Source organism: Chenopodium quinoa, unplaced genomic scaffold (genome assembly GCF_001683475.1).
Source record: "Chenopodium quinoa cultivar QQ74 unplaced genomic scaffold, ASM168347v1, whole genome shotgun sequence".
In the NCBI taxonomy this organism is placed as follows: domain Eukaryota; kingdom Viridiplantae; phylum Streptophyta; class Magnoliopsida; order Caryophyllales; family Amaranthaceae; genus Chenopodium; species Chenopodium quinoa.
The window spans coordinates 6,989,280-7,003,002 of NW_018742345.1; the positions used below are offsets into that span (position 1 = coordinate 6,989,280).

Genomic DNA, 13,723 nt, shown 5'->3' on the forward strand with positions numbered 1-13,723 from the left:
CCATATATATAGCATGGCCATGCTAGTAGTGACATTTTTTTATGTGCTATACAGTAAGTTATGGGTCGAAGAGAGAACAATAATGTATGAGTTAAAAAAAAAAGTAATCCAACAATGTCATTTAAACGTGTCAAATTATAAATAAACTTTATCTCGAAAAAAGAAGAGGACATTTTTATAACAAAATGTGCTAAGTAATAGAAGGCAAAAGGAATTGTACATGCATTACGTATAAAAAACAAAGTAAATACGGAGTATTTCAAAAGAATTATCGTAAAAAGAAAATGTAATGATTATAAAAAGGACATTTTGTGAGAAACTACCTTTTAAAGCATTTTTTTTGCGAGAAACTACGTTATAAAAAATGTTGTAAAAAACTACATTATAAAAGCTAAATGTTGTAAGATACTACCCTTGGTCGGAAAGTGAGAGTTGACTTAATTTTTCCGGCGTTGACCTAGTCATATGCCGGTTACGTGACGTTTAATTCATCTTTCCCCATTTTTCCCTAATTTTTCCCGAACCTATCCATATAATACCCAAGATGAATTAAATGTCATATGACCGGCACATGACTTGGTCAACGCCGGAAAAATTTAGTCAACACTCACTTTCCGACCAAGGGGTAGTATTTTTTTTTTTTTTGAGGTAGGGGGTAGTATCTTACAACATTTAGCTTTTATAAAGTAGTTTATTACAATATTTTTTTTATAAAGTAGTTTCTGACAAAAAAATTGTTTTAAAAGGTAGTTTCTCATAAAATGTCCTTATAAAAAAAAAATCACACAAGAGTTTTCTACTCTGTAATCAAAACATGAAAGGGGTGTTTTTTCCATCACGTTTAGCGCGAGGAGCTCTAGTATTCTGTAGGATTTTTGGGCAAACCCTCCAATTCCTCCGATCTTGGACCATTTTCCAAATACCCAACTCCGACAACGAAAAGTAAAGTAACTTGTCTGTTTCTGAAGTCTAAAGTTAACTAAGATACAGCACTAGAATATCTTCCACTGAATTAATAATTCTAGAAAAATCCAACATCTTCCCAAAAATTACAATGTCACTCATTTTCAAAACCTCAGTTGCATTTAATACTCCTTAAAAAATCTTCTGCAACTTTTAGCATAAAAAAACAATAACAATGGTGGTTTCAACTATCTCTCATTTTCACCTCAAATTCCCACCAAAACATACCAAATTCTCCACTATTCACCCACCAAAAACCAGGTCCCAAATTCTCTGTTGCGTATCATACGACCCTCCTGCCTTTGACTCCTCTAATGCAGGAAAAACAGATAATAAGAAGAAGGAATTGAGAGTAGTATTTGCCGCGGGCGGTGCCGGGGGTCAAATATTCCCGGCAGTAGCAATAGCAGATGAGATCAAAATCATAAAGCCAGATGCTAAAATTCTGTTTATTGGTACTGATTCAGGAATGGAATGCACGGCCGTGCCGTCTTCCGGGTACGATTTCTCTGCTATACCAGCTACCCCATTACTCCGCCCTATATTGTCCTTCAAAAATTTGAGCATTCCTTTGAAATGGGTAAAGTCAATGATTGCAAGTTGGAATATAATGAAGGAATTTAAACCCCAAATTGTAGTTGGAACTGGTGGTTATGTCTCTTTCCCAATTTGCCTAATTGCTGCTATTAAAGGATTAAAAATGGTTATTCAAGAACAGAGTTCTGTTCCTGGGTTAGCCAATTGGTTTCTTTCTCTTGTTGCTGACTTAGTTTTTGTGGCTTATAATTCGTCTGTTGATCGGTTTCCAGCTGACAAGAAGAAGGTTGTTGTAAGTGGGAATCCTGTGAGGTTGTTGTTAAAGAAGAATGTGTCGACAGCTGTGGCACGGTCGTATTTTTTCCCTAGGTTGGCTAATGTTTCGGATTCGGAGGTGGTGGTGCTGCTTGTGCTTGGGGGCTCTTTTGGGGCTAATTCTATGAACATTGCTCTATTTAATATCTACTTTCAAATGTTGGAGCAGCGGCCGAATTTGCATATTATCTGGGAGACTGGTGTGGAGTCATTTGATGAGATGGAGAGTCTTGTTCGAAATCATCCTCGATTAGTTTTGGCACCGTGAGTTTTTGCTTATGTTCAATTTCACTTTTATGCTGTGCCATAGGTGTTTTGGGAGGGATTATGTTCAAGATTGCATTCGATATCTTTTTTCATTTACTTATTAGGAGTGTGTATTTCACTTGATTGTTTCTAGCAAATGTTTTCAGTCCATAACTTATGGATGTAATGGTTAATCCATGGAAAATACTTTTCTGATTTTGTTATAATTTCTGCAGGAAGTCAAGTCTAACATACATTTGATGGTTTTGGCATATGATTAGTTTTTCTTATTGTAATTGAATCTCCTAATGGCTTCATTATTAGGCATGTGACTCTGCAAGTAGTTGCTAGTTTTGATTTCTTTAGTAACAGACCATGTGCCTTGTGGTCAATTCTATGTTTCAGCAAGTAATTAATTAATTATTAGGCATTTTCTATTGTTTCCTTAAATTGTTGATATTCCTAGCATGTTAATTTACAAGAAGTCAATATAAATTAGTGGGCAAATTCATGATCCCTTGTAATGCAGCATTACCTTTTTACATGCAACTTCAAGGAGAATCTCTTGTCTAATGTCTAATGCAATAGGTTACATTTTCCAATTTTTGTTCTACAAATACAATGTAGAACTTTATATGATTAGATGCAAAAAGAACTGCGTTTATGCAATAAGTTCTTACTTTTAAGAAGAAAATATGATCAGATATTATTTCTAGTGATATCCATACTTAACCATGTAAAATTTTTGTTATCACTACATAAATAATAAAAAAAATGGCAAGGAACTTTCTTCTTTATTATAAACCTTCTTCTTTATCTTCTTTGAGTTTGAGAACTTCTTTGGTAAAGTTACATGACAAGTTAGTATGCCCACTGCATCAAATTTTGATTCCCTGGATAAAATGTTTTGTCAATACAATCATGCTATCTTCACTGTATATGATATGGCCTTGTTATGTAATGTTAAATCATTTGATGAACATAGGCTGATCTGTATCTTTTTTCTGGTTTACAGACATGCGTCTGTTGTCAAATTTTTATCTAGCCTTTTTTGTTAGTGTATATCACAGAATATTATTCATAAACCTGTTTTGTTCGTATTTTTTTTTATTATGTGTCAAGCTTTAATTTGCATCTTTTTAGTCCATGAGTCTGTCTAATAGCCCAACCACCCCCCATCCTTTTCAGAATTTCAGTACATGATCTGAACATGATTTTTATTATTTATCTTTATAAGGTTTTTGCGTTCTATGGACATGGCATATACAGCAGCAAATCTTGTTGTTTCTAGGGCTGGAGCGCTGACTTGTACTGAACTACTGGTTACAGGGAAACCTGCCATCCTGGTAACAATCTTAGTTTCCTTTATGGTTTTTTTTATCCTTTAAATTGTTATGATCATGTCAGGTGGCTTGCATTTGGTTTTGATAATTTTTTACAAGATATTCGATTATATTTTGTTGTTATGACATCTGATATGACAAATCTAAATTAATACTGCAACCTATCTCTAGATAGAAATACTCCTTCTGTTTCTTTAATATTCCATTTTGACTTTTTCACCGTCACATGTACTTTGACCATATTTTTCTACTAGTGTATAATAGTGAATGTTATCATGTAAAATATGATTGGATAAGACTAAATGTGTGTATTCAAATCATCAACTCTTTTTTTTCTTACTAAAACAAAATTTGAGATTTTAATGACTAAGGTTGTGCACTAGCAAATGTAAAGGTAGTACATTTAAGAAGTTAAAATGTTGGGAGTAATAGCAAAACTCCACACCTCATAATAATTAGCAACATATCTGTGGATATTAGGGTGTGTGTGTGTGTGTGTGTGTGTGGCAGTGTGGCTGGGTGTGTGTGGGGGGGGGGGGGGGGGGGGGAGTGATGGGACATGACATGGATGAAGAATGGTCATGGAGAGCAGAATGAGGTTCATAATCTAGTCTTTGAATGTTTTAGTAGGGAAAAGAGAAGAAAAGTATAAGATGTGTGTTTAGTGTTGGATTGCAGTACTAGAATTGTCTGAAATGTTGACTTATTGATGGAATGGAATGAAAGCATAGGATGGCACGGGATTCATTGATTGAAGGTTTTTATTTTCTCTCTAGATTTTTCCTATCTTCTTTGTATTAATGTAGTTATAAGGCTTACATATGCTACCCATGGCACACAAGGAAAACACTATGTTTGGGCGTAGGTGAGTTCAAAGCTCTGAATAGGCTTGGTTCATGTAGGTAAGTAATTTAGGCCTTCTGCATTGCAGATTGTATTACAGTTGTATGCGTGAATGCGGATGCATATATGATTCACTAAAACTTATATGACGTCATGGGGCAGCTGCTGGCTGTGGCTTGAGGCTCAATTACAACAGTATTAAACTAATATTTAGTAGCCCGCTCTTACATGATCATCAACCAGAACTTGTCAGTTCTTTATGATGGAGAGATTGATGTTTCCTTATGGTTCTTATGGTGGACCTGCACTTGGTGTAATTAACCTTGAAAAGAAACCACCATGACACAATGTTAAAGTAGATTGAACAATGTACCCGAATTGGACATCCCAGAAAATAAAAGTGATATGAGTGCCTTGATATGTGAAGCTGAGCAATTGGGCAATGAGCTGAGATCACCATGGGGTTTATCTCCTTGAAGGCAGAAATATTCAGCACCTGGGATAAATTAGAAAGTTTGACCATCTCCCAAACATCATATGTTTTAGTAAACGTCCTTTAACTTTCTTTGTGTAGTTCATGCTGTACTGATGAACTATAAACATGCCTAAAAATTAAGCAAAGCAATAGACATATTATAAATCATAATTGGGATCAACTTCTTTGCTTATTGGCTGCTGACTTGCACAAAAATAATACAGTAGAAAACTGTCTCAAGCCAATGTTTACAAAAGAGACTAATCAGATTGATCACCTGTCATTTTAAGCCATGTATTATAAAAATTTGGAAAGAAATGTATCATTTTTAGATCCAATCTACCACTCCAATTGGTTAAATAGCTAAAACTATACTTTCTTTTATTTTATAATGTAGATATCCTGTTTTCCTGCAGGTAGAACTTTTCTAGGTACTGTAGTATCTTTTGCTGTTTACAAAATATATATAAATACATGTCCTTTAAAATATTGCATCCTTATCCTGGTGAAATTGTGTAAAATTATGAATATTCTTTGGTGCATTCTTTTACTTATGTGAACATGAATGTCATTCGTTGCCAATTTGCCATTTGAATTTGAGTGTCTTTTGTTTTAATTGTAGTGCTTTGGCTACCATTTATGCCATCAATCTCTGTATAAGTCTATCGTAAAGTTACTTTTATCAAACGATTTGCAGATTCCTTCTCCAAATGATGCAGAAGGACATCAATTCCAAAATGCATCTTTGATGGCAGATTTAGCTGGTTCAAGAATTTTAACTGAAGATGAACTTGATTCAACAACTCTACGAAATGCGATCAAGGATATTATAGGTATATCAAATTTCCTTTAAGCTTCTTAATTATTCAAGAAACAGTAAGATATGCACTTCGTTATGATCACTGCATCCTAGAAAGATTTAAAATTCTGTTTGGTGTTTAGGACATTATCGGTATACCATTTATTCAGGAGAAAAAACGTTGTTTGTTCTGCAATTAATCACTCATGTTTTTTCTCCTGTTTTGACCAATATAGATGATTTATTTCAAAGAGTGAAGTAGTTAAGTTTGTAACTTTAGAAAATTAATCAGTTACCTAAATAGGGAAAATTCTTCCACCTCTCTTGTTGTATTTCCTTTCCTTTGTGCTTCCTCAAACATTGATAACTTTATTGATGGGCAATCCAAGCATGTCGTTAATTGCTCAAACCTCATTAACAAAATTTATATACTCAACTACAACAAGACATAGTATAGGGTAAGTCGAGGTCGATCCACGAGGAATGGAAGGTTAAGTGCTATAGTCTTTCTTAAGCTATTCCGAAGAGAATGAAAATGGTTTGGTGTAGACTAAGTTTCAACAACTAATCAAGTATGAAAAATTAATATCATAAGCACTAGGGATTTAGGATCCACATACACTCACAATAGAATTGCTAATTGGATGGGAGATTGATCAATCAAACATTGCAAGGGAAAATAGCAATTGCAATCAAGAGGACTCGATAACCTATTTCCTAGGCGCCAAACTAGGGGTCTCTATGAATGACTAACTAGGAATATCACAAATCAAGTTCAATCGATAAATGTAATCTCCAAATCAATGTGTCGTATCATTGGAGAGTTACAATGCAATTCAGCTTGAGAATCAATGTTAGCTACTCCTTAACAAATCAAACACATATGCACAACTTCCATCAACTAATTTAATCACAATATCATATCAATCAAAATCCACCAATTAGATATGATACCATTTATGCATGTTTCACCACATCCCCAGCAAAGAATCTACTCACTACACATGGTGAAAATAAAGAACAAAACTAAACAAATCATCAAAATCATCATCATCGTTACAATTAAACTATCAACAATCAAATCAATTAATAAACTAGAAAATTCAACAAATTATCAAAATCAAATGCAAAAGATTGGATTAAAAAGAAGAAGATTCTTACAAAGTTTGATCAAAATCAAAGAAAATGTGCTTGCATTCAAAGAAGAAGGAAATAAAATGTAGCAATCATCCAATTCTCAAGTTTCTATCTCTAAAATCTAAGAACTAGAATTTCCAAACATAAACTTCTCTATCTAAAAATCTACTCTCCAAAACTCACTTTCTCTAAAATAGAAGGAAAATCTATATATAGTAAAACTAACTAAGGAGAAATTAGTTGGACGTCCAAATAAAACCCGTATAGGCGCGCCCACACTCCGGAATGCGCGACCGCAAAAATAAGTGTACGAAACAGGAAGCAAGTGCCGCCCCCTGGAGCAGGGGACTTCCTCCATGCGATTATCGATGCAATTCGTGCGCTCCACTTGATCGCCATTGGGTATGGCAGTCCCAAAACATGATGACGATGGGTTCAACACCACTTCTTCATGCAAGCGCAGCATGAGAGCACATGCTCGAAGTCTTGGAACTAGCATATCTTGCCTTGTGAGCCACAATGGGGCATCATCCTTCCATCTTGAGCATCTTAAAACCCGAGGAAAAGTCATGGAGAGCCTTGGACATCACCTCTCTCCGGCGTTCTGCTCAGAACATAGAAATATAAACAAATAAAAGAGAAAAAGCAATAAACCTGTTGCTAGGAGGTCAAAGAAGAATTGGGAAGGAAACACCGGAGCTCATGCCTAAGCAACCAATCAAACACCTCATCATCATCATTTTCGCAATGAAGTTCACTTGCTTTAGTTGAGTGATGTCAAGGTAGAGCTCTTCTGCATCCCTTACTGGAGTACATGGAGCTAGGTAACGATCATACCTAAGCTTAGAAGCCAACTGAGTGATCATGCTTCCACAAGTTATCTCCCTAGTTCTCCTTCCACCTACCATGGACTCACAACTCCTCATAAAAATGTGCCCCATATTCAACCTCCTTCGCCACTCCTCTCTAGTGGCTAACTAAACCACAACCAACTCTAGCTTCGACAACTTTCCCAAATCTTGTTTTGGGAAAACCGAGTATCCCATAATCCGTTGTAGAACCCGAAGACAAGGTTGATAAATGTTACTAGCAAAGGAGTATCGGGTGGAAAATCTATCCTTGCTCGAGATAACATTCCACCAAGCATATTCTGCAAACCCATTGAATGCTCATGCTCTGGGAAAAGGTCGGCGGCCGGGTTGAAGTCTAGAGTCGCATTAAATTCTGCAAGGGATAGAGTGTGGGGCTTGTCAAAGAGTTGGAAATAAATTTCAAATTCGGCATCACCCACTAGAGTAGTGGTGAAAGATGCAAATAACTCTCTTGTAGACTCAAGATATGTTCGATAGGAAGTGTTCACAAAGACACGAATCCGGAGGTTTTCAAATAACATCCATAAATACTCGTTGATACCCAATTTGATTATATCTTGTTTGGGATAGTGGCGAGAGGGTCTTAAGGTTCTTTTCTTGAGATCATTGTAGATTGGTTTATGGAGTGGGTTTTTGAATTTTAGAGTGGGCAAAGGTAGAGGCTCATCGGACTCTCGTGTTTGGGGTGTAGGTTCCTCGATTCTCACTTTGGTTTCCTTTCCTTTCCTCTTCTTTGAGGACAAAGATTTCAAGATTTTTGACATGATGATTCCACAAAGATGAAAACCAATGAACCAATATCACAACCACAAACACTAGCAACACCACCACACCACCAATAATTCAACAAAACTACCACAACCAACACCACAATGCTACTACCACAACTAAGAGGCAATTTCCAACTTCACCAAATAGCCATCAAAATTGCACAACAAAGATAAACAATCAACAACAACAAATGTTAAGTAAAAAGAATTAGCCAACAACAATCATATGCATCGACATATTAATTATCAAAGTAACCAAAAACAATAATACTACTATTAACAATCATGAAATAATCAAAGTCTCAATAAAAAATGATGAAACAATCTAAAAATAGGAGTAGAGAAGATGATTATACCATACAAGGAGAAAGATCTCTTCTATATTTATGATTCAATTCATCCAATGAATATCACCTAGAACCTCTGCATCTTAGTTATGGCCTGCATTAATAATGCAAATTTTTGAACAAGACACAAATTATCTTGACAAACATGAAGTACAAAAACTAGCCAATTGTTCTCTTTATCCGATGGGGATAGACTCTATATGGGCCACCATCTTGTGCAACTGTGAAGAAGATCAATTTGTTATAAGTTGGTTTAGAAAATGTGGCTATGTGTTTTTTGGTTGTATAAATCCCAGCATCAGTACAACCATTTATTGGCTCATTAAACTTTTTATGTTTTTTATCTATTGTGAAGGCCTCCTCCACCCGTAAAACCAAGTTAGAATTCTATTGTCCGGCCGTTGGACGATTTTGATGGATGTGAATAATTTTTAAACATCAAGGTGGTTTGTAATGAAACTATGCTGTTTAACTGCATGAAATAAGTATTTACCGGGATAGAGGGAATTTTCAAGTTAAGATATGGGCACTAGATAGTAAGACCAATATCAAAGTATCAGACATGTTACTAAGAGTCTAAGACTACTAGTTTTTGTAGCTTCCTCACTTGACCATCTGAAATATAAATCTCATGAATTTAGTTACGAACTGACAATGTACCCAGTGAGTAGTTAACCTCAAATACCAAATTTTCTGTAGTGAAGTTAAAGTTATACTGCCTCCTTTTCAGCATTTCAGCAGAATGGTCATAGGGAGAAAAGAAGAGGAAGATAGAAATAGGTATACAGCAGGGTTAGATTGTTTCTGTATGGCTTTTAATGTGCTGCTTGGAGCAAGATTTACATAATGGGGATGCAATTTAGAAACAGACAGTTATCATGGTGTCTACGAGAAATTAACTTTTTAAATGTTTAAAAGAAAAAAAGAAGGTTAACATTCTAATCGAAATCATCAAACGCATAGTACAGCAGAAATATATCAGTGCTAATCATGATGCTTAACGTCAAACTAAATTCTGAAACAAAGAACCCTATGTATTTTAAGATGCTAGATTATTTTCAAATGACAGTCATCTATTTACAAAACATGGAAGCTATACAAATTAAATAAGTGCCCAAATTTTGATTTAGACAGCAGAGTTTGATAACAAAGACCTTGTAGTATTTAAAAAACTCTATTGGTTCCTTCCTTGAGTTTTTACTTAGTTATTATGAATTACATTGCCAGTTTGGTATCATATGTCAGTTGTCTTTGAATAATAACTCTCAAGATGTTCTGCATTTCTTCCACAGCCAAGAGCAAGCCTAAGCTTGTTGTCTCAGACTTTGCTTCGAATATGTGAATACTACACAATCTGTTGGATTACGTGGGTTCAAAAGAAGTTTATATGATCAATTACATGGAATTATAGTCATAGTTTCTTTTCCTTTCTCAATTATAATTTAATTTGTTAGTGCCCTTCAGTAATTCTCTTGCCTTTTGTATTAGCTTTTTATGAGTTCTTTTATTTATTTTATTGGTTGTGGGAATCATTTTTGTCCTGTGATTCTAAATTACGAATTTAGGTAATATTAATACAAATCCTCGTCATTATTGTCATGTTTCCAGACTTTTGCTTGTCAGTTGTAATGAAGGTTTGTAATCTGGAATTTCATTGCAGATAATGATCTTCTTATGGCAGCAATGTCTGATAGAGCCTTACAAGCAGCAAAGCCAAATGCTGGTGCTGAGATTGCTGAGCGTGTGGTTGCTCTGGTCGAATTAGCATCTGTGAATGCCTGATAGCTGAAGAATGGGAAAGCTGTTCTTGAGTTGTAACATGATCTATATGCTCTCGAGTCATGCACGAGTATCAGTGCTGTTGGCAATTTTTACCAGTGAAGTTGCCAATTGGTTGGACATGGAGCAGCGCATTTTTATGTTACTGTGGTTTACTCTTCTGCAGGATACATACTTCGGACCACTGATATTTCACCTTCTGCTTGAAATGGCGTCCCTGCATTAGTAGTACAGTGAAAAGAGGATTGTGCATAACATATATTACCTCTATACTCCTATGACTATATTAGTCAGTTGAAATAAATGTCAGGCCATTTGCAAAATAGCTGATCCCATTTGATCCTCACTGTTGCAAGTAACTCAGAGCTAGAGTTTTTCTTGCTTGAAATTTCATTTCGTTTTTCTAAGTTTTTAAAGTGAGGGATGTGTAGAAGAGCTTAAAGTAAATTCATCAACAAGAACAAAAGTAAATTAGAAAGGGAGGCGCAATTATTTGGTGTTCTCAGCCCTAGGAAGATTTCTCATTCTTTATGTATCAGCAATTTACATTACTGTCCAAAAAGACAACAAAGCAGTAATCACCGAGAACAAACTATGCACATAACAAGTTCATTGTGAAGGCTAACTATTACTTCCTCTAATTTATTACTTGACCTATTTCATTTAGCATTTTAGGCACACAAATTTAAGAGAGAGTGTAAAAGTAAGGAGGGTAATGCATGTGGGTAGTTGCTTTAATGAATCCCTTCTCCTTAAGTATCTTGTGGCTTATAAAGGAGAGATGCATTCACTACTTGTAATAGAAATTTCTCCACACCTTTTCGCTTTATCATTAATCTACTTGCTATTATACATCTGACTATTTGCAGTAACAATCCAACAATGGAGAAGATCTTGATGGAAAGGATGACATAACCATGAAAGACTTAAGTTTCACATGATATGCTGATTGCAGCATGAAATCACAATTGATGATGATCTTGTACATACTTTAGTTTGGAAGAACTTCTGCAATCAGAGGCAGAGACTGTGCTTGGAGACTCAAACTCCAATGAAGAAGAAGAGGTATGGATTTGTAGCGATCTTGAAATGGATAGTGATATAGATGAAGAAAGTGATGCATCTTTGCATGAAAATTCAGAGCTTACAGACCTAACTGAAACTAAACAAGTAATAAATCAAAAACCTAGGGAACAGACTAACAAACAAAGGGAGTATTTATCATATAGGTTGCTAGCATTGTGTAAGGAATGGAAACTATCAAGAGGGGCATTAAAACTTGCATGCAGGTCAGCAATTCAAAGAATGTGGAAAAATGTTGAGAAACAGGAAATTAACATTTGATGTCAATCATAACAAAACTGTTTGAAGTCAGTCCAAGGATTTTGACACAGAGGTTTTAGTCTAATTAAGCCAAAAACAGAGAACCACTACAAGGACCTTTGTCATAGCTTTAGAAGTTAGCCCCTGAACTGTATACATGCTTCATAAAAAGGGCATCACCGGAGAACATACAAATTCGATTCGTCTCAACTTACATACTCCCTCCGCAAATAGTTATCTGCAACAATTGCCATAAATGGCTGCTTCTATTATGTGCAACAAATTTTTTTGTTTCCTTTTGTAGTAATAATTTAAGTGGTAAAAGACTGATTTACCCTTACTTTTTAAATTAAATGTTGTTTAACTTGTTTTAATTACACACAATTACATCCTAATCATCTATCACACTCTAATGATTCCCACCAAAATTTAACACCCTCACACTCTCTCACATCCACACCCTCTCATCTCCCAAATGCCTCATTCAATGTTCTTCATTAAATTTCTCTCGGTTACGATGCCTCCTTCATCAATTCTGGAGAATATTCTCCAGAACTTCATCAAAACCCCTCTTTTGACTTTCATTTTCTCACTCTCTCTCCTGATCTCTCCCATGTTCTCTCTCCTGCGAAACCCTAACTCTGATTTTTCTCTCCTCCCTCTTCGAAAATGAACCCAGATCCAAATGAGTCCCCTCGAAACGACTCCCCTGCTCGTAGATCTAAGGGATCTACGCTTTACAAGCTGCAGCGAGGCAGTGGTGAACTTAAACCAGTTCACCGTTGCACATCGTACTTCCGGAGATACATTCGAGGGAAAATCGGAGCGAAACTGGCAGAGTACGTGTCCAGCGACGAAGAGGAGCAGGAGAAGGAGGCTTCTATGGAGGGGGAGGGGCCAGATCTAGCCTTGAAAGATGCATCGGGTGGGGAGATGGGTCTCAACAATGTTGAGGAGGGTGATGTTGGCCCTTCCAACGCTGTAGCGGTGGTCGAGAAATCTGCTGATGACTCTGACTGTGTTGAGGTTTAAGTTGCGCAACCCCCTGTAGAGGTTGTGGTGCTCCCTGACTCTCCTATCTCTGGGGGAAGGGTCTTGTCTGAGTCCCTAAAGTCCACTGCGTCTTCCTCCAACTCAGTGGGGAAGAAAAGAGTCAGATCTGTCTTCAACCCGGACTACAGCGACTGGGACCCTGGCTATTTGGCTTTCCTTAGGGACAAGCACCCTAATGATTTCCCTCCCAACAACTAATCTGCACAGCGTAACTATTTCTGAACCCTAATTTTGGTTTTTAATGTTGTTGCATATGCTGGTTGATTTTGAAATTGTTTTGGCTGACTTATTGAGTCCCTTATGTTAGTTTATGGTTTGTGGCAGTCTCTAGTACTCATTGTTGGTGATTGAGTTGATGCTCTGATATATGTTGCTTATATGATGCTGGTATAACCTTGTGTGTGTGTGTTGAGTGCTCTGACATATGTTGCTTACATGATGTTGCTTCTATGATGATGGTTTCACCTTGCTGGTTACATGTGGTATGGTTTGCTGTATTTATGGTGTTGGTTTCTGGTTGCTTTTGTTCAATGTGATGGTGAATTAGGCTTTGTGAAGTCTGTTTGGTTTCTGCTTGTTGAATCAGTCCCATAATGGCCAAGGGAATGGTAGTTTGATGCATGATGAGGCCTGTGTTGGTGCCTACCCATTCCTATTGCATTGATGCCTTTAGTTCTTGCAAGTCTGTGCCTAGCCATGTGTGTCTGAGTCCCTTATGGTGTGCTATGAATGTTTGAGTCCCTCTATGATTCATGTCTTAATGCAGAACTTCCAAATGCAGAAGGGACTCACTTTGACTTGAATGTGTAAGGGGGCTTTGCTCCAACAAGTGTGGTTCACACTTGTTGTTGAGGTATCCACCTTACACCATTCCAATGAAAACAAAGTAACCTATCTGATGGAATTTAAAGAAACTATGCC

At 36.4% G+C, this 13,723-nt stretch overlaps 1 protein-coding gene across 1 annotated transcript; it reads left to right on the forward strand.

The window, feature by feature from the left end:
• Positions 1–656: 656 nt before the first annotated feature.
• On the forward strand, positions 657–10,865 carry LOC110694665 (UDP-N-acetylglucosamine--N-acetylmuramyl-(pentapeptide) pyrophosphoryl-undecaprenol N-acetylglucosamine transferase-like). The gene is made up of 4 exons (XM_021871831.1): positions 657–2,079; positions 3,299–3,407; positions 5,420–5,555; positions 10,308–10,865. The coding sequence occupies exons 1-4, from the start codon at positions 1,139–1,141 to the stop codon at positions 10,427–10,429; spliced, it is 1,308 nt and encodes a 435-aa protein (XP_021727523.1). The 5' UTR covers positions 657–1,138; the 3' UTR covers positions 10,430–10,865.
• The last annotated feature ends 2,858 nt before the right edge of the window (positions 10,866–13,723 follow it).